This window comes from Phacochoerus africanus, chromosome 2 (assembly GCF_016906955.1).
Source record: "Phacochoerus africanus isolate WHEZ1 chromosome 2, ROS_Pafr_v1, whole genome shotgun sequence".
In the NCBI taxonomy this organism is placed as follows: Eukaryota; Metazoa; Chordata; class Mammalia; order Artiodactyla; family Suidae; genus Phacochoerus; species Phacochoerus africanus.
Genome location: NC_062545.1, coordinates 18,364,355 through 18,386,231, shown reverse-complemented (window position 1 = coordinate 18,386,231; position 21,877 = coordinate 18,364,355). Strand labels below are relative to the sequence as shown.

General features: G+C 36.0%; 1 protein-coding gene across 3 annotated transcripts in view; it reads left to right on the top strand.

Moving 5' to 3' along the window:
* The window catches only part of STXBP5 (syntaxin binding protein 5), a 170,945-nt gene that overhangs the window by 96,631 nt on the left and 52,437 nt on the right, over positions 1–21,877 (top strand). For all 3 annotated transcript variants that reach the window (XR_007133504.1, XM_047769986.1, XM_047769988.1), the window contains exons 10-18: positions 951–1,105; positions 2,579–2,651; positions 4,014–4,161; positions 4,621–4,688; positions 5,192–5,232; positions 6,074–6,294; positions 7,184–7,362; positions 12,886–13,011; positions 14,806–14,957. Coding sequence is in view for 2 of the 3 variants with exons in the window: in XM_047769986.1 (XP_047625942.1) it covers positions 951–1,105; positions 2,579–2,651; positions 4,014–4,161; positions 4,621–4,688; positions 5,192–5,232; positions 6,074–6,294; positions 7,184–7,362; positions 12,886–13,011; positions 14,806–14,957 (1,163 nt within the window). In the remaining variant the exon portion in view is untranslated. The remainder of the gene's footprint in view (positions 1–950; positions 1,106–2,578; positions 2,652–4,013; positions 4,162–4,620; positions 4,689–5,191; positions 5,233–6,073; positions 6,295–7,183; positions 7,363–12,885; positions 13,012–14,805; positions 14,958–21,877) is intronic.

Here is a 21,877-nt window from a genome sequence, read left to right as displayed (position 1 = left end):
CATAGGCTGGCGGCTACAGCTCCAATTAGACCCCTAGCCTGGGAACCTCCATATGCCGCACGCGAGGCCCTAGAAAAGGCAAAAAGACAAAAAAAAAAAAAAAAACCTAGTTTCTTTAGAATGCAAAGAACTCTAACAAACCAATTAGAAAAGGATTACTGAGCCTACAAAAACATGGACAAAAAACATAAAAGGCAAGTCAAAAATAAATACAGACCAAAACATATGAAAGGATATTCAGGTTTTTTCTTTTTTACATATTTAAATATGTGGCCTTAAAAACCAGATGTAGATAAATCATTAAATTTAATAATGCCTAATAAGGAGACAGTTATATAGGGCTAATTAAAAGTGACATTATGGCAGCTGATAGATGTTCGTGGGAGTTGTAGTTTTGAGAGCGTACTAGCCAAGGTTCCAGGAGAGAATTAAGCCCCACAGAAAATGATTTGAATAACCATTTTCTCAGTTTTCTCAAGGGTGATTTGTAGCTAGTGCATTCTCGATGCATCAGTGAGAATTTAATTCATTACATGCAATGGATGCCTTAGGGCGTTAGCATTCTCTCTTACAACTTCTGTTGAGAAAGTCTGGTTACTAGTATTGGAAATAAGGGCAGTACATTTAAGAGACTAATCAGAAATTCAGAGAGAATTTTTTGACAGTTATATAAAGAGGATAGAAGAAAAAAAATTAAGGACCAAATGAAAGGAAAGTATGAGAGTCAGATGTGGTCAGTGTTCATTCTTATTGTAGGTTAATTTTCAGAAATTCACCTGGGTCTTGTCTAATGCAATTAAAATTCAACATGTGAGTATGCAAGTAAATGATGCATAAAAATGTTAACATTTAATATTTTTATTATTCCACTAATTAAGAAGTTTATGATACAGCAAGAAAATTGTCTCCATTATGCTACTTGTAATCCTAACTGTGTATTTTATTTTCAGGGAACCTTTTATTATTTTATCAGGAGGTTTGTCATATGATACTGTAGGAAGAAGACCTTGCTTAACAGTTATGCATGGGAAAAGTACTGCAGTGCTAGAAATGGACTATTCAATTGTTGACTTTCTGACGCTGTGTGAAACACCATACCCAAATGGTAAGCTTTGTGTCTTTACATTCTAGATATTCAAAACAAAGACCTATATGTTATCTAAGTAGTGAACTTATCCTGTTGTGCTACTTCTTCTGGGGAAGAGATGCTGCCTTCATAACTTTGCAAATTTTATTTGAGAAGTAAATTTTTTTGATAAACTTTTTTTTTTTTTTTGTCTTTTCTAGGGCTGCACCTGCAGCATATGGAGGTTCCCAGGCTAGGGGTCTAATTGGAGCTGTAGCCGCCAGCCTACGCCAGAGCCACAGCAATGCAGGATCTGCACTGCATCTTCAACCTACGCCACAGCTCACAGCAACACTGGATCCTTAACCCACTGAGCAAGGCCTGGAATCGAACCCTTAACCTCACGGTTCCTAGTCAGATTTGTTAACCACTGAGCCATGATGGGAACTCCTGATAAACTTTATCTTTTTAATGTTACATATTAGTAGTAAGTGCCTTTCATAGATAAACAAAACTGTCTACCTAAAGAAACATTTAAAAATCCTCTGATAGTGGATTTGTTACAGTTCTCCAGAAAAACAGAACTAATAGATTTTAGAGAAGGAGTAAGAGAGAGTGAGAGAGAAAAGAATATGAAGTTATTTTAAGAAATTGTGGAAACTTACCACAGACTGAAAATTTTTCAAATTTGATGCACAGCCTTGTGTCTGATTTTGAAGTCGGGAAACTCAGGCAGGTTTCTGAGTTGCCATCTTGAGGTAGAATTGTTTTTTGTTTTGTTGCTGTTTTTTGTTTTTTTTTTTTTTGTTGTTGTTGTTTTCAGAAAACCTCTGTCTTTGCTCTTCAGGCCATCAGCTGATTGGATAGGACCCACCCACATTATCTGGGACAATCTACTTTGCTCAGAATCCACTGATTTAAATATTAATCACAGCTACACCTTCACAACACCATCTAGACTGGTGTTTGACCAAACCATTGGGCACCATAGCAAAGACAGGCTAATATATGAAATTAACCATCACAGCTAGATGATTATTATTATTTCAAGAGGAATTTAACTGGGTCTTTACTTTATGTGAAACTAATAGAAATATAAATATGTGACACATTTTATAGTTAACATGCACATAGAAAATACCTAAGAAAGAGATTGTAATATTATAGTATACTCTAGTGGATTTATATGAGATCCAATAATAAGTGTATAGAATTAAATTTGGGGTTGGTTGTTCATGTCATGCCCTGGAATTCCAATACCATAGAAGTTACTTTGAGTTTCTTATCTAACTTATCTTTACAAAACTGAAATAATTTTCTATGGGTTATTGTATAGATTTATCTCTTTAAAACATATTGGCCTTCCTTTATATGAAGTACACGATCAGAGTGTTAAATGTGTAAGAGAATGCAGCAAAATAAAATAAAAACCCAAGCAAGAAATGTCTATTAGCTAATTTCTCCCCTCTTGCATATTTAAAATATTGTTCATGCATTGTTTTCTTATTCCAGATTTTCAAGAACCATATGCTGTGGTTGTTCTCCTAGAAAAGGATTTAGTACTTATAGACCTTGCACAAAATGGGTAAGAAAAAAATTGGGTGAGTGATTAGTGTGTGGTGAAAAAAGATTCTTTATAGCATAGGATTGGCTGTTTCTATTTCTTTGAAAATGCTACATTTATATCCATAACCTCAAACTCCTTTCAGAACTGCAATTACACATTTCTCATCACCTCCTAAATTTCTCTATTATGTTGCTCTTATAGAAATTCCATTTTTAAGTCAAAATTTGTTGAATTTCTGAAATTTCATATGATTCAGCCTAATACTTGGATTCCCTGGAGGCGCGTGGAATCGGCAGGTCCAGAGTTGATCCCCATCACAGTTTCCCTCCAGTTAAGCTGTGGTAGGCTCCCCACTCATATTCACTCTCTGTGCCTGTGTGTCATGAATACCATTTTCAGGTAATTTTACATGCAGCACCAATCTCTTACTCTCTTCTTTAAACCGCTCTGGTTCTCTATGTTTTTTTTTATGTAAAAGCCACTCAACCTGCTACTCTACGGAGAAGGAATTCAGGGTACATTTCCAGGCTGGTTCGTGTTCCCTGGAAAAACTGAACTATGTGTTAAACAAACATCGCACTTCCATGTCTCATAGCGTTCCCGGAGGCCGAAACACACCTACTTACTTCATTGCCATCAAAAATCCACGTAACTTTCAAAGGCAGCCTCTTCCTCTTCAAGCTTTTCCTGTTCTCTCTTAAGCAGATATATTATATCTGATCTGTATGTTCTCACCATGGCTCCTTTGCAACTTTTAGTGGTATTTCTCATATTCTTCTTGTTCTGACTTAGATGATGGTATGTTTACTTAAAAATCTTTTGAGTGGCAGAGCATTGTATCACTTAATTGTATTTCCTGGGAGGTAAACATTAAAAATGGTTTTAAATGAGTTTACCCATTCAGTATGTCTGTTTTTCCATTGGGGGCAGTGTTACCCCCAAGAGATATTTGTCAGCGTCTGTTTATACATGTTCTGTTGAGTGGAGGGGTACTCTTGGCACCTAGGGATAGAGAACAGGGATGCTGCTAAGCATCTGCAATGCACAGGGCACGCCCCACAGAAAGAATGATTTGATTCACTCTGTGAATATGCTGAGATTGGGAATCCCTCACCTGTAAGTGAACAGTATGTTTACCTTACTCGAAGACCTTCCTAAATTCACATCTGCTTAGTGTATCTTTCTGTAATAATCAGTTTTTTTTTTCTTTTTGAAAATAATAAGACCATTGTGGAACAAAGGAATTTGAAAACATTTCTAAATGACGGCCCTAGAATAACTTATTATTAAATAAGTTTAAATATTTTTATATTTTTCATTGTTGTCTTACAGATAATGTCATTAAATTAATAAATACTTTTTTATTTTCTGTTGTTAAAGATATCCTATATTTGAAAATCCTTACCCTTTGAGTATACATGAATCTCCTGTTACGTGTTGCGAATATTTTGCTGATTGTCCTGTGGATCTTATTCCTGCACTTTATTCTGTTGGAGTTAGACAGAAACGTCAAGGTTACAGCAAAAAGGTATTGAACGTGAATACATAATTTCAGTGTTTTATATTTATCACCTGGGAGTATTTAATAATGAGACCTTTTCTAGCAAAAATTTTTAAAAAATCCTTTGGGTGGGTTTCCCATCTTGGGTCAGTGGTAATGAACCCAGCTAGTTTCCATGAGGTTGTGGGTTCAATCCTTAACCTTGCTCAATGGATTAAGGATCTTGCGTTGCTGTGAGCTGTTGTGTAGGTTACAGACGAGGCTTGGATCTGGCATTGTGGTGACTGTTGCAAAGGCCAGCAGCTGCAGTTCCAATTCACTCCCTAGCCTGGGTACTTCCATATGCCATGGGTGCAGACCTAAAAAGGCAAAAAAAAAATCCTTTTAGGAAATGAAATATGTTATTTGCTGTTGTCATAGATATATGCATATATGAAGATGTATGGTATACTTGGAAATTGCTTTATACAAAATCTTTTCTTATAGGAATGGCCCATTAATGGAGGTAATTGGGGTTTGGGTGCTCAAAGCTACTCAGAAATAATTATTACAGGGTAAGTAAAAGTCTGCTTTTACCTAATAAGTTAATAATAACTAAATATGATTAATACTACATAAACATTAATAGGGCAGGTAATGCAGTAATATAATAAGGAGTAAGTTATTGTATAGAACCTCCAAATTTATCTTAAATTTTATCTTTTTCCTCATTTTGTTGACTTTTTAAATAAAAATGTATTTAACTTAAAAAAGAAATTATGGGAGTTCCTGTCGTGGCACAGTGGTTAACAAATCTGACTAGGAACCATGAGGTTGCAGGTTTGATCCCTGGCCCTGCTTGTTGACATGAGCTGTGGTGTAGGTCACAGACGATTCTTAGATCCTGGATTGGACTCGACTCAGATCTCGTGTTGCTGTGGCTCTGGTGTAGGCTGGTGGCTACAGCTCCGATTAGACCCCTAGCCTGGGAACCTGCATATGCCACTGGCAAAAAGACAAAAAAAAAAATACGCAGTTTTTTTTTTTTGCACATCCTTAATTCATTTGCTTTTCATAGGCATGCTGATGGGTCAATTAAGTTCTGGGATGCTTCTGCAAGTAAGTATTTTGAATATTATTTGTTATATGCTATAAATCATTGCTTTTATATCACCTTTTTATAATAATTGCATAACCAGCATTTAAATTGAAATTTAGAGATCATAAATTAATACCTGATTTATCACATATATGAGTTTAGAATTTTTAATACATTAAATGTATTTTAATGTTATTTAATTAATAAATCAAGAATAATTCTCAGCAGAAATACTCAGATCCTTTCTTCAGTATTTCTTCAAACCTTTTCTTCCTAATCCAGAGGTAGAAGAAGTGGGAATATGTTTCAAATTTTATGAGAAATTTGTTGAGTAATGTTAATGTCTGATTCTAAACTTATTTCGTAAAAATTTGCTTTGTCTTTGTGAAACATATATGGTGTTTACATTAGCAAAAAAGGAAAGAATGCTTTGAATGAATAATGTTTACAATTAGAATCCAGTTAACTCAAGGTATGTTACGCTTCATCATGTAGAAGTGTTAGATAATATTGGTAACATTCAGAGAGAAAATATGTAGAAAGTAGATCTACACAGCAAAATATATTCTTTATTATTTTTATTATATTTATGAGTTTTTACAAAATCTTTGTTGCTCTTTTTTCATATAATCTAAATTCATCATGATGGTGATTTTTTGGTTTAACAAACACAACAAATATACCCTTTTTGCGTACAGTGAATGCATTATGTAAAAGAATAATAGAGAAATATAGACCTAAGAGTAAAAATATGATTCAAAAAATATAGGCTCTTTTTCCTTATGTGGTATGACTGATTAAATACTATCTTATATTTTTTCTTTTTATATTAAGATAACATATTTTATCTTTTTTTTTTAGTAACTCTACAAGTATTATATAAACTAAAGACGTCTAAAGTATTTGAAAAGTCAAGAAATAAAGATGACAAGCCAAACACAGACATTGTAGATGAAGATCCGTATGCCATTCAGATCATCTCCTGGTGTCCAGAAAGTAGAATGCTGTGCATAGCTGGAGTTTCAGCTCATGTCATCATTTATAGATTCAGCAAACAAGAAGTGATTACAGAAGTCATTCCGGTAATGGTTTCTTAATGATTTTCAGTGTCAGATCTCTGACATTTTAAAATTTTCATTATTTAGGAGACTGTGATCAGTTTTCAAACACCTCAGTATTTTCATTGCCACCTATCTTTTGTGGAAAAAAGGTATGTTTTTATGTATGTCTTCTTACTGAACATTTAAATCTTTAACTATATTGTGTATCTCATTTAAGGATGCAAATATTAGTATGAGCTTACACTAGTATTAATGGGAGTGCCATAGATTATAAAATCAATGGACCTGTGTGTACTCTCATAGTATGCACAATCATTTTTTTAAAAACTAGGCCAGAGGAGTTCTCTTGTGGCTCAGCAGGTTAAGGATCAGATCCTACATTGTCACTGCAGTGGGTTGGGTTGCTGCTGTGATGCAGGTTCAGTGCCTGGCGCAGGAACTTTCAAATGCCACAGGCACAGCTAGGAAAAAAGAAAAAAAACTGAGTCAGAAACATTATTTTTAGAAATCTCACTAGATGTTTCCTTTGAAAATGTTCTTTCCACTGTTGGGAGTTCCCGTCGTGGCGCAGTGGAAACGAATCCAACTAGGAACCATGAGGTTGCAGATTTTGATCCCTGGCCTCACTCAGTGGGTTAAGGATCTGGTGTTGCCATGAGCGGTGGTGTAGGTCACAGATGAGACTCAGATCCGGTGTTGCTGTGGCTGTGGTGTAGGCCAGCGGCTGCAGCTCCAATTAGACCCCCAACCTCGGAACTTCCATAAACCATGGGTGCGGCCCTAAAAGGACAAAAGACCAAAAAAAAAAGTTCTTTCCACTGTAGTGTACGTGTATATATAGACTGTATAAACTGTAATAAAATGAACAGTAGTTATTAGGAGTTGGTCAACTGTCTTGCTTTTACAACAGATGCTTGAAGTACGGTTGTTATACGAGATAAATGATGTGGAATCCCCAGAGTGTGAACAGGCACCACCTTTGCCAACCCCAGTGGGGAGTGCCAATCCTCAGCCCATTCCTCCTCAGTCTCATCCTTCTACCAGTAGCAGTTCATCTGATGGCCTTCGTGATAATGTCCCCTGTTTAAAGTAAGTTTTATGTTTGGAAATTGTCTTTTAACTTAGATCACTTATAAGCATTGGTAAAGTTAAGTAACACAGAGTAAGTAACAGGACATAACCACATCTCCTTCTGTGTTTTACTGTGGTTAATCCAACTCCTTTTCCTCTGGCACCAACACGAATATGATTGCGTTCCATGATTTTATCCTTTAAGTACTAAGATTTGATCTTCAAAGAACTGATAGTCCAGCATAGATCTTTGCTCTATATAAAGCTTAGCCTCCCAAACCCATCATTGTTTTTCAGTCTGGATTTGTACGTGGATCCAAGGTATGTTTAGACGGCTTTCTGCCACTCGGAAAATTCTTGTTTTTTAGTCTTTAGAGATTCAGTTTTTTGGTAATTGTTTTCTAGTCTTTTTCTGAATCTTCTCTAGTATTGTTTCTTAAATGCCTTTATTGTAGAATTCCAGATTTGAATACATTTTGCTTTTATACAGGAGAAATTGGACAAAGCTTTTCCTCTTTTTCTATCCAATTCGTATTATTGAGTGGTTAAATTTTTTAAAGCATATGAGCCTTCAGTATGGCACAGAAATAAAATAAAGTGGAGAAGTGGAGAGTTAAAAATCATTGGAGAATTTCATGAATACTGTGATTATACAAGTATTACATTTATAGCAGGTCAGTTAGGGTAATGACAGAAAAGTAGTTGTGGAAAATGTCAGAGACTCAGTACAAGAGTCAGGGCAAAAGCCAGACTGTAGTAGATTCAAGGTAGGGAGGATAGTAAGAGAGACAGTTGCGTTTATTAAAAGAACTAGAGCTTTGTACTGTTCAGCAATTGCTGTGAGAATGTCTCTGTAATCAAAAATGCATTCATCCCAGAGATAAGGCAGATTTTTTTATATCACAGTCACTCATGATGAAAATCTTTAAAAATGTGTAGTTTTTATGGAGGGAGATTATAACTATGTTACAGTTTTTTATCACAAGAAAAAAAAATTGGGAGTTCCCTTTGTGGCTCAGTGGTTAACCTGACTAGGATCCATGAGGATGCCGGTTTGATCCCTGGCCTCTCTCAGTGGGTTAAGGATCTGGTGTTGTCATGAACTGTGGTGTAGGTTGCAGATGTGGCTCAGATCCAGCGTTGCTGTGGCTGTGGCATAGGCTGGCAGTTATAACTCCAATTCAACCCCTAGCCTGGGAACCTCCATATGCCACAGGTGTGGCCCTAAAATAGCAAAAAAATTATGTTATAATAGTTTTATACACACACACACACACACACACAAACATATTTGTACAATGGGTGTTACCTATAAACTCATTGTGGTAATGGTTTTTATATGTCACATATGTATGTCAAATCATTATTTTGTACATCTTAAACCAATACAATGTTATATGTCAATTAGTTTTAAAAAGTATAACTTTTAAAAATCTATGTTTACGTAAATTTGAGATTGTGTGTTCTATGCCATTGGTTATCAAATGGAAGTAATTTTGCTCCTCAGAATGCATTTTTTGTGACATTATTCATCACAAGAGAAGAAAGGGGTGCTACTGGCATCTACTCTGTAGAGGCTAGAGATAATGGGAAACACCCTACAGTGTGTGGGACAGTGCCTGGCATTGAAGACTTTACCAGCTCAGAATGTTAGTAGTGCCAAGGATGACTGACTGATTGACCTGAAAAATATAAGCATGGAGGTTAAGCAACTATGTTTCTCAGAAGGGTCTCAAGTTTCTTCTCTCCCAATCTCTCTCTCTCTCTCTCTCTCTCTCTCTCTCTCTCTCTCTCTCTCTCTCTCTCTCTCTCTCTCTCTCTCGTCTCTCATGTGCGTATACACTCACCTCCTTTTTGCTACAGTCTGGTATACGTTTACATAGAATGAGACTTGGAAATAACAGAATTCTACATCTTTCCCTTCTATTACTTACTCTGTACTACTTCACTTTAAACTGAAATTTGTAAAATTTTTATTAATGCCGTTTCTTCTGGTTTTAATATTTTTCCTGCTTTTTGTTAAGCATATAAAGTGCATTTTGTCTTTGAGGTTCATTTTGGGTAACTTGTTTTGGTAAAAAGTTTGAGATTTTTATCTAAAATCCACATAGTCACTAGTGACTTCTTTTAATCATGGGCAATTTGAGTTATTCTTTTCTTTTTCTATTTTAATAGTCTTTAGGTAAATGCAGTTATTTATTAACTTCACATTGTTCTGGTCCACAGTCTCAAAAGGCAATTTTTAGGAGTCAGAAATATAACCAAATTTATGTTGAAATAACAAATACTAAGTTTGTTTTTTATACAAAATGTTATTGTACATAATTGTTTTGCTTTTATTTAAGTGTTTTAATTGTCTTTTGCTGGGTATTTGTCCAAACAGACAAATAGTTTTGAAACTACAAAACCTCCAAACATTATTTTGTCACTTAAAATATATGTGTACAAATTATGGAACTTTTTATAAAAGTTCAACCCTTTTTCTTAAAAAGTAAACCAATTAATTTACACATATTAAAAACATTAAAAAGATAACTTGCATGTAACCATTGTAGACATTAAACATAAACACCCACCCATACCCTCATTTTGTATTTTAAAATCTTATTTCATCATTTCTTGACCCTGTTTCTAATATTTTACCACTTGGGGAGTTTGCAGCAGGGTGACTTATTTTTGCTTAAGAACTTTTTTGTTTCTTCATACTAAGTAAAATAAGTATTTCATGACTTGTGTATGTCTTCATTGCTTACATCTTAAATGTGCCCATATATTTATTTTTAAAATGATCCCTGAATGCCTGTTCCTGCTTTTGAGAATCTAATGTAACATGGGCATTTAATATGCCAAAGGGAGGGTCAGCACTTCCTTGAACCTTATCTAATTGATACAGGAGAAAATAGCACACTCAGACTCTGCCTTCTGTGCTTATGTCAACAGAAGCTGTCTCTCCTGGAGATGGAATGCTGTTCGGTCTTTATTTTTGTCTCTTGAGATGGACAGCTGTAGTTGATGAGTGGGTGTTTCCCTGAGGAAAATCAGAACTTCTGCTTCAGCCAGTGTGTAGTTCTGAGTGTATTGCCTTATATATAGACTATCCATGGGCAAATGTGACCGCAACTCAGTACATTTTAGGGGTACCCTTTGTGATTCATGTTTATCCTGAAATTTGGGTAACATCTGAACCCTTTTATTACCTAGGGTGAGTCTAGCAAACATGACAGGGAAAAGGTCTGGTGTCAGGATGTTGTTTACTAGAAGGACCAGCTAAATGATTCAAAGGGTTCTTACCTCTGAGTTTGGTGTCAGGAGATTGAACACTAAGTAGACTTGCTGCTATCCTTTCTTTTATACACTCACTCCACAGCAGAAACTTCAAGAATTATTGAAGTAACTAGGCTTTGTATATGTTTTACAAGAACAATTACTAGAGAAAGAGTCTGTGCAATCAAAAATGTAAAGTAAAAGTAGATTTTTTTTTTCTTGCTAGGGCCGCACCTACAACATAGGGAAGTTCCCAGGCTAGGGGCTGAATTGGAGCTACAACTGTGGCCAACACCACAGCCACAGCAACACCAGATCTGAGCCACATCTGCGACCTATACCACGGCTTGCGGCAAAGCCAAATCCTTAACCCAGTGAGTGAGGCCTGGAATCAAACCCACATCCTCATGGATACTAGTCAGGTTCTTAACCTGCTGAGCCACAACAGCAACTCCTAAAAGTAGAATTTTTAAATTGTAAAAGTAGTCACACACAAATAAATTGATCACATTTTTTAAATGTTATCTTCCAAATTCACTCGAGGTTTACAAGTATTACAGGGGGTTGTGTCTAACTGAACTTTTATTCCTTAGAAAGTCTCACGTTTATAAACCCCTCCTTCATTTTCTCTAACATGCTTACCCCAGTGTAACTAATATAAGCTTTGTACAAGCTTACCCAATATAAGTGAGTATAACTGTCTGCTGAGTGGTTCACTTAAAACCCTGTCATCACCTCGAAGTTACCACATATTCCTCTAAAACTGGCTTTTCATCCTGATTTCTCTTTTCTCTTTCTTTTTTGGAACTTAGAATCACTGTGTTCTTTTTCTCCCTTCCTCCACCTCTAATCAGCCTCTAGATCATTCATTCATTCTTTCAATAAATATTGAGTACCTACTCTGCTAAGTATTAAAAGTAACTGCAAGGTATCTACTTTAATGGAATTTACCAGCCTTTTTGAGACTTACTTTCTGTGTTTCAGATCTGCCTTTTTCTTAAGATTTCACATCATAAGAATCACAGGAACTTCCTAATGGGTCTCCCTATTCTACTTCATCTTGTATACCTCCATTAATCTTTAAAAAATATTTATTATAAATCTTCACTGGCTTTTAATTGTTTAATAATAAAAATCTATTACTTTCAAACGGCTTGACCATTGACAAAGCTCTTTCATAGGCACTCACAATGTCCTCATACTGTGATTAGGTAGTAATGTTCCCACTTTTTAGTTGTCAAGAAGACAACTCGTAAGTGGCAGAGCCAACTCCAACTCTAGCTTTCCAAAAGCCCCAAGTTCCTTCTACCAGCACCAAACCTTTGCAGACTTGAAGATACTCTAAAGTCTGGTCCTGGCTTGTCTTGCTACATTGTTTCTTACTGTTACCACACACACCTTCCACTGTGACCAAACTGACACACTGGGGCCGCTTCTGCAGCATATGGAGCTTCCCAGGCTAGGGGTCGAGTCAGAGCTGTAGCCGCCGGCCTACGCCACAGCCACAGCAACGCAGGATCCGAGCTGTGTCTACAACCTACACCACAGCTCACGGCAACACCGGATCCTTAACCCCCTGAGCGAGGCCAGAGATTGAACCTGCAACCTCATGGTTCCTAGTAGGATTCGTTAACCACTGAGCCACAGTGGGAACTCCCCCACTTGTTAATCTTTGACTATGAGTTTCCTGCTTACTTATCTTGTTTCCTTGTTTTTTGTAAAAGCAATTTTTAGCACTGTTCAGTAGTAATTGGGCAAATAGTTTGTGAAGTCAAAAATACTACCAACTCAAAGTCAAAATAGATTTTTAATAGTAAAAATTATTATACACACATAATTAATTGCTCACATTTTTTTAACTCTGTCCTTAACTCTATACATTTTTAGCCAGTTTTCATTTAATTTGACCATACTTTTTTATAAAGTCTGCTTTTCTGACTTGGATTCTTTCTCTAACTTGAATTTTTTTCCTTTTCATACCTAGGCTGCTGCTTCTCCTCCACTCATTTTTCTCCCCATCTTCACCTTCCCTTGATCCCCTCCCTCCCCAATTTTAATGTGCAACTCATATATGATTTATTTTTATCTACGTGTTTCATCTCCAACTAGATTAATTGATTTTAGAGGACAGGATTCTAATGTTTACATTTTTTATATCATACAATTTCATATATAAAGTTATTTTGTATAGTTATTGTTGCATGTCTTTATAATTACATAGGCTAATAAGATAAATTAAAAATGAGTTAAAAGGTAATATGCTTTCCTTCCTTACAGAGTTAAAAATTCGCCACTTAAGCAGTCTCCAGGTTATCAGACAGAATTAGTTATTCAGTTGGTGTGGGTGGGCGGAGAACCACCCCAACAAATAACCAGCCTGGCAATTAATTCTTCCTATGGATTGTAAGTATACTTTCTGTGTTTCTCTGTTTCTTCATCATATACCATGCATTTTTTAATTTTTAAAAGCAGAAAGGATCTTTATTGTAGCATCACTGAAGATGTTGTGTAACTTTAATTTCAGACCAAATTCAGTGTATATTTGGAACATAATTCTGAGTAATTTGCCTAAGTATGCTTATGCCGTTTTCCAATATAAAGTTAAATATCTCATGGACCATTAAACATAGCCTCTCCTGGATGTACTCTGAGAAATAATTCCCTTGTTAATATTTGGTATAATGAAAATCTAACAACATCAACCCTGTAAAGTGTACGTCTATGTTACAAGTGTATTTATTTATCAGTTCATGGCTTCGAATATATCATGTTGATTGTACATGATTTTTATTATAATGTGATAGATTTATAAAGTATTTACTTTTGTTTGTTTTAAAAATCAGCATTGTGGTGTAGAAGAAACCTCATGCTAACTGTTCAGTCCCAGGGCTCTTTATCATGGTAGGTCACTGTCTCCTCCTCTGTTCTAGCCCCAGGGACTCATTTCATCGTTCTTCTTCCTCCTTATGCCTTGTACCAGCTACTTTATCTCTCATGGTTGTGCACCCAACTAAGACTCTAGTCTGAGATAATCTTCTCTAATATCTTTTACTGGCTGCCCCACAATGTAAGAATATAAACCTTCCCTTTTCAGATATTTTATTGTCCACAGCCTTAAGAGGAACAAACAGGGAATAAGAAAAAGGACCAATAGAAACTTCAAAGGAAGTTGCAGATCAATTGATTACAGACTTCATTAGACTCACAGTTGTATTTTGTTTAGCCCTTTTTGTATATTTTTAAAAGTTGAACTAGTTGCCAAGATATTTAATGTGAAAATCCACGTTTCGAGCTTCAACTGAAAATGTTGATTATCTGGCATAGACATAGCGAGAACTGAGTTGAAGCTTCCCCTCTTTACATGGGTCGTACACTCTCCGATTAACCACTGACCCTAGTTGGCCTGTTTTACTTACTTATATAGCCCCTCTGTGTATTTATTGGTTTAAGGTATCTTAAAAGAGTAGAATTCCTTTATTCATAGTTGGTTTGTAGTTCCTGAGTCATAATTGAGAAGGTATTTGGAATACTCCAGAGGGAGGCCTCCAGGATTTATGCTTTCTACATTTTAGTCTTTTTTTTTTTTTTGCTTTTTAGGGCCACATCTGCGGCACATGGAGGTTCCCAGGCTAGGGGTCAAATTGGAGCTACAGCTGCCAGCTTACACCACAGCTCACAGCAACACCAGATTCCCAACCCACTCAGCGAGTCCAGGGATTCAACCCACATCCTCATGGATACTAGTCAGATTCATTTCCACTGCACCATGACGGGAACTCCTACTTTTTATTCCTACTTTTTATTCTTGACTGTAGGGATTACCAAAAATTTCCCAAGTATTCAATCCCCTACTTCCCAGGTAGAAAGGAATGTCTTCCCCTGAGAGGTTCAAAATACCCCTAAGTCAGAAAAATAGATGTCATGCCACCTTGTGTGAGTAGTTACATCTCTGGTCGAATTTCACCTCCTGTGCCAAATTTTTTTATATATTGATTTGTAATCATCAATGTCTACAGAAGGTCTGCACAGTTCCTTGAAAATGCATATGTACCCTGTTTCCATGTCTGAAATAGTGTTTTGTCTCAAAGAGGAATTTTCTCAAAGACCTATCATGCTTTTTTTTAGCCCTATAGACTATAAACATTTTCTTGCAATCATTTATTTCTGCTAAACTATTTGCTCTTTCCTAATTTCCAGGGTAGTTTTTGGCAATTGTAATGGCATTGCGATGGTTGACTATCTCCAGAAAGCAGTCCTCCTCAACCTGGGCACTGTTGAACTGTATGGCTCCAATGATCCTTATCGGAGAGAACCCCGATCTCCTCGTAAATCTCGACAACCTTCAGGAGGTAAAAAGAAAAAAAAATCCTTTAGGATTTCCATAAATGCTGAGTGACTTCTGTGAATATAAGTACATCTGTTAGGTAAATAGCTTGTCTGATTCCATCTTGTTTGTATAAACTTTGAAAAACTAGTAAAAGGTATCAGCCTTCTTTTTTGTTTTGTTTTGTTACTAGCACTTGCTTTTGTTTTTAATATTCTGGGTTTTTGTTTAACACTGGGAAAGAACTGGTTTCACACTCTTCAGCTAAATTATAGTGACAGAAAATTTTGTCTCATTATTACAGAACAAAATTTAATTTCACAATTCTGTCCCTTTAATTGTTTAGTATTGTGAGAAAAACAATTTATTGATTTGACTATTTAATTCAAAGGAATCATTTCTCATGTGAAAAAAAAATGTAGTTGCAAAAGTGAATTTGAACTCTATGAAAATATAGTGTTCTCAGATAGTTTGAGTCAGTGCAAACCCAGATCCATGCAGAATTCTCTCTATAACATTCTTTTGTGTTTGCTAGGGAATTAGTCTTATTTTAAATGTCTTAATACTAATGCCTCATGGAACACATGTATAGTGGCTGTTTATACCAGTACTCCTCACCTTTTTTTTTTTTTCTTCAAACCTCACAGCACACACAGAAAGTGGCATTGGATCTCTGGCCTAGGAGGGATATATTAATGAAGTCTCCACAGTAACTGGCCTGTGGGCTCCAGGATCCCCAGGACTTGCGGAGCTGGAGCAGGGATTATGGGGAACTCTGTCTTAGGCAGATATAACTCATTTGCAGGATGTCATTGGGAAGCTCAGGTCTATACTTCCTAACTCAATATCTCTGAATTAAAATTCTGTCCAGAGGAGTTTCCATTATGGCTCAGTGATAAGGAACCTGACTAGTATCCCTGAGGATGCGAGTTCGATCCATGGCCTCGGTCAGTGGGTTAAGAATCAGGTGTTGCCTTGAAGTGCGGTGTAGGTTACAGACATGACTCAGATCCCGTGTTGCTGTAGCTGTGGTGTAGGCCAGTAGCTACAGCCCTGATTCAACTCCTAGACTGGGAACTTCTATATGCAGCAGGTATGGCCCTAAAAAGACAAAAAAAAAAAAAACCACGTCCGTCCAAGATTTAGTTCTCAGTAGCTCTCAGGACATTATTAGCTGATACTATTTCTCACAGTTCATGAGGGAAGAACAAAAAAGGTGATAGGACATAGACATTACTATCATTTTGGCAGTAGTTGAAGGTTTTTTTTCTGTTTTTGTTTGGGTAGTCATTTTGTCATGTGTTGTCTTCAGCAGAAATTGTTGTCCCAACCATACCATTCTAGCATCTTTGTCTCCTTTTTTTTCTTCTGCTTTTCATTGCTTCACTAAGGTATGCTGATTGTGACCTCTTGCATGTGCGGCTTTTCTAGCTTATATTCTGAATCTGTGAAAAAACTCCGTTCTTCTTTTTTAAGTAAGTTATTTTTTCCATCTCAGTAAAGTCATGACATTGTTTGGTTTTTGTCTGTAAAATTATTTTTTCTTTTATCTTTAAAAGGGTCTGTTAAATCAGTCTATATCTAAAATAATATACTCATTACCTAAATTCATCTCAATATATATATATAAAAACAGCTATTGAAGTGTATGTGTCTCAGTCTAGTTTCTTCGAAAAGCAAAGAAGCTAATATTTAATGTCATAAAGTTAAATGTTGTCCTGATAGAGAAGAAGTGGAATGAATTTTATTTCAACTATAATTACTTAATTTTTTTCTTTGGTACTTCATTATAGTTCACATAAAATTGCTAGAAATCAAATACCTAAATTCATCTGAGGACAGAGACCAGTTTTAAAATCTGATTTAAAATTTTCTTTCTTTTTTTTTTTTTTTGGTCTTTTTGCCTTTTTCTAGGGCCACTTCCCTCAGCATATGGAGGTTCCCAGGCTAGGGGTCTAATTGGAGCTGTAGCCACTAGCCTACACCAGAGCCACAGCAACACGGGATCCAAGCCATGTCTGTAACCTACACTACAGCTCATGGCAACGCCGGATCCTTAAGCCCCTGGGCAAGGCCAGGGATCGAACCTGCAACCTCCTGGTTCCTAGTCGGATTCATTAACCCCTGCGCCATGATGGGAACTCCAAAATTTTATTTCTTAAATTCCATTACATCTTACCTTATTCTTTAGTAAATCTTATAATGTTATTGATTATATGTTTCATCATGTGTTGAAGAGTCACACATTCAAGCACAGGAGAACTAGCTGAAAGTTTATTAGTTTAAGATATTTATTTATTGCTATTATGGTCACTTGAACAATATTTAGGATTATACTTTAAATAAAAATTAGAAGGAAGTTATTTAAAATATGTTTAATATTTTAAGAATATCTGTGCCTTCTAAAATATATTTCAAAATTTTTGCCTTTATATGTCTTAACAAGAAATGAAAGAGAGTATGTGAGAAATAAGGGATACAGTCAAGAATTGATAAAAAATATTGCATAGGTCAGTAAGTAATGTGTTGAATTAAGGCTAATTTTCCAAAAATGAGAAGTATAGCAAAATGTGAAAACGTAGTTAAGGAAGGATTAGGGAATACCACTTTAGGGATGGTTTTCATGATAGTTGAAAAACAGAGAATGGGATTAAATCACTTTGCTTCTCAACTTTCTGTTAAAAAGGATGATTTTTCTCTCTCTGGAAATTATGAAAAATAATAAAGAGAAATTAAAGTCTCATCCACATTATGCAAATAAGGCAAACCAAGCAATAATAAAAAGATATAAAGAGAATTTGTGAAGAAAATTTGTAAATAGTACCCCCATTTGATGGTCAGATATTTTACAAATCAGTAAATATGATTTACAATCAGTCAAAATTCTAGAAAGATTTGATAATAATAACTGATGCCTCGTGTATATATTGAAAATAAAGATATCAGTAGACATCAGCAAGAATTCACCAGTTGTTCCAAAATCAGCGTCACTTTTTAAATCTGGTAACTACATTGATAGCTCATGGCAGTCTGTTGACATAATATTTCCTGAAGTTAATTGGGTATTTGATAAAAAATTCTGTAATACTGTCGTGAACCAGACTAGTGGAAGTGACCTAAATACCTGGTTCAGTTGGATGGCTGCAAAATTAAACCAGGAGTCAGCAAACTACTATCTGTGGGCGAAATCTGGCCCACTGCCTGTCTTGCAAATGCAATTTTATTAGAACATCTCTATGCTTATTTGCTTATGTGTCATCTGTGGCTGCTTTTGTGCTTGAATATTGGAGCTGAGTAGTTTCAACAAACTGGCCCCCAAAACCAATCTGGACCTTCACAGAAAACGTTTGCCAACCCCCTTTTTAAACTATGGTACTACCTAGTGGGTCAATTTGTGGCCTGACATTAACTTTGATGTAATGTGCCTCAGTTAGTGGATATTTTATACTGAATAACGTATGATTCTGTTTTGTTGAGCATTTTATTTTATTTTATGTTACGTATTTTTTGTCTTTTTAGGACCACACCCGCAACATGTAGAGCTTCCCAGGCTAGGGGTCGAATCAGAGCTGTAGCTGCTGGCCTACACCACAGCCACAGCAACGCAGGATCCGAGCTGCATATGCAACCTACACTGTAGCTCATGGCCACACCAGATCCTTAACCCACTGAGCAAGGCCAGGGGTCGAACCTGCATCCTCATGGATACTAGTCAGATTCATTTCTGCTGAGCCACAACAGGAAGTCCTGTTGAACATTTTAAATAGTTAATTATGCTTCCTATTTAAGTGTTTAAAAGAAAAGGTGTGCTTGTTGTTATTTAAAGGGTAACTAATGCATTTAATAGCAAAGTGATTAAATGGGCAAACCCTTGGTAACAGTATTGCTAGGAACAGTCTTGAAGGGACTCAGGCAGCAGCAGAGAAAATGGATTAGCTTATATGCTATGAAATTCTTTCACATATATTCATTTAGTGAATATTTTTTGAACACCTACTATGTTCTGTTATGGGTAATAAAACAGAAATCTCTGTCCTCATGGAACTCACTTTATACTGGAACAGACAGAAATTTTAAAAAGTAAATGATATACATAGAACTACCATATGACCCAGCAATCCCACTCTTGGACATATATCCAGACAAAACTTTCCTTGAAAAAGACACATGCACCCACATGTTCATAGCAGCACTATTCGCAATAGATAAGACATGGAAACAACCTAAATGTCCTTCAACCAATGATTAGATTAGGAAGATGCAGTATATATACACAGTGGAATACTACTTGGCCATAAAAAAGAACAAAATAATGCCATTTGCAGCAACGTGGATGGAACTAGAGACTCTTATACTAAGTGAAGTAAGTCAGAAAGAGAAAGACAAAAACCATATTATATCACTGATATCTGGAATCTAATATACGGCACAAATGAACCTTTCAACAGAAAAGAAAATCATGGACTTGGAGAATGGACTCATGGTTGCCAAGGAGGAGGGGGAGGGAGTGGGATGGATGGGGGAGCTTGGGGTTAATAGATGCAGACTATTGCCTTTGGAATGAATGAGCAACGAGATCCTGCTGTGTAGCACTGGGAACTCTATCTAGCCACTTACGATGGAGCATGATAATGTGAGAAAAAAGAACCTATACATGTATGTGTAACTGGGTCACCATGCTATACAGTAGAAAATTGACCAAACACTGTAAACCAGCTATAATGAAAAAAAATAAAAATCATTATATATAAAAAAGTAAGGGATATATATAGTAAGCTATATAATAATGCCAAAGGGAAAAATAATTAAACGAGGGGGATTTGAAATATCAGTGACAAGGACATTACATTTTAAGTAGAGTATCTTCAGCAAAGATTTAAAGGAGAGAGCTGTTACTTATGAGGATGTCTGCAGCAAGAGCATTCAAGCAAAGAACTAGTGGCTCTGAAGCAGTATGTCTGTTGAGTTCAAGATACAGCTTAGAGTAAGTGTGATTCAAGTAGAGAGAGTGAGAGAGATGGGGAAGGAGGTAGAAGGAGAAGGAAGTAAAGTCAGCGAGGTAATGGGACATGCATAGTCACCCACCATATACCGTAGTCACGTACCACAGCATCACACACATCAACCAGTCATGTGGGTTTGGACTGTGGCTTTCACCCTGAGTCAGATGGAAAGCATGGGAAGGGGTCTTTAGCTCATTCAATAATTTAATATATAAATTAAAATGTCTCTCACACTCTTTAATTCAGCTTCCTAAATATTTCCTCCTAGGCTATTTCAAGAATGAGAATTATGTCTCAGTACATTTTTATAGTGTTTAGTAGCAGTTGACAAAATATAAGAGGCTTAAAATTTCAAAATTGATTATTTTTATTCAGTACCAGACTTCTTGTAATACTGGAATATATTGTCACTCCTATTTATTTTATTCACTTAATTATGATTGACATGTAACATTATATTAATCTCAGGTGTACAACATAATGATTTGATATTTGTATACAGTGCAAAATGATTGTCAAAGTAAGTCTAGTAAGTCTAGTAAGTTAGACTTACATAGTTAAAAAAAATTTTTTCTCATGATAAGAACTTCTGAGATCTACTGTCATAGCAACTTTCAAACATGAAATACAGTATTATGAACTGTGGTCACCATGTTATTAATTACACCCATGTAGCTTTTTTGTTTTATAACTGGAAGTTTATGCTTTTTGACCCCCAGGACCCATTTCTTCTCTTATCCCCTACCACCTCTGACAACCATGAATCTTTTTAGTTTCCATATATGTGAGATTATATGATATTTGTCTGTCTCTGCCTGACTTCCTTCACTTAGCATAATGCCCTCAACATTCCATCCACATTGTCACAAGTGGCAAAATTTCATTCATTTTTATGGCTGCATAATATGTCTTTGTATGCATATAACTTATTTTTCTTGTCTATGCATCCACCATAGACAAGTGGGCACTTAGATTGTTTCCATATATTGGTGTCATTTAAAGACCTGCTGTCTTAGTGTTTTGTCAAGCATAAGTTTATTTATATATAAAAATATTTGGTCAAAGATGAATAAATCATACCTGTAATTACATCTTTCATCTGGGAATGGTAAAAACTAGTTTTATTTTTTTCCAGAATCATTAGTTTGATGAAAGTTTAAAATAAATAAATAAATAAATAAAAACCCACTGCTGCTTATATTCAAAAGCTTCTTAACCCAGTGAAGACAAATAATATTTGGATCAAAATAGAAAACACTCCTTATAAACCTAATTCAGTACTCAGTGTTCTCTGAATGTTGCTCTAATAGCTTTCTTAGTGACTTACTAGAGATTGTGACAGCTTGTCTTTTACCAAAGGAACGGAAAAGCAGGTACTGGTCATACGTTCACATACATGGATGTGATACTTTAAGAACTTCTGAGGCCGATATGTGCAGTCCCATGTCTGCTGCCCAGCTATCCCCAGCTCCTGATGTTTATGTGTAATTTTTTTTTTCCATCTTAGACCATCCTGCAGCATGTGGAGCTCCTGGGCCAGAGATCAGATCTGAGCCTCAGTTGCGACCTAACTGCAGCTGTGGCCACACTGCATCCTTAACCCACTGTGTCAAGCTAGGGATCGAACCCACGTCCCAGTGCTCCCTCGCTACCGCCAATCCAGTTGCACCACAGTGGGAGCTCCTGTTTATTTGTAATTTTTAAATAATTTGCAGGAATTCTTTTCATTTTAATATTCAGTCAAATTAATTTCCATACTGTTTACATTTTGCCATATCTTTTAGTTTTTGTCTGAAGCATAAAACGCCTTTCTAGAGGTTCTTCTAAGAATTTAGGCCATCCTGTAAAATTGGTTAGTTTTATATAATTCATATGTATCTATGAAAAGAAAGTATTTCTTTAGCGCTCTTTTAAAAATGTGGTAGTGTAGTTTTTAAGAGTT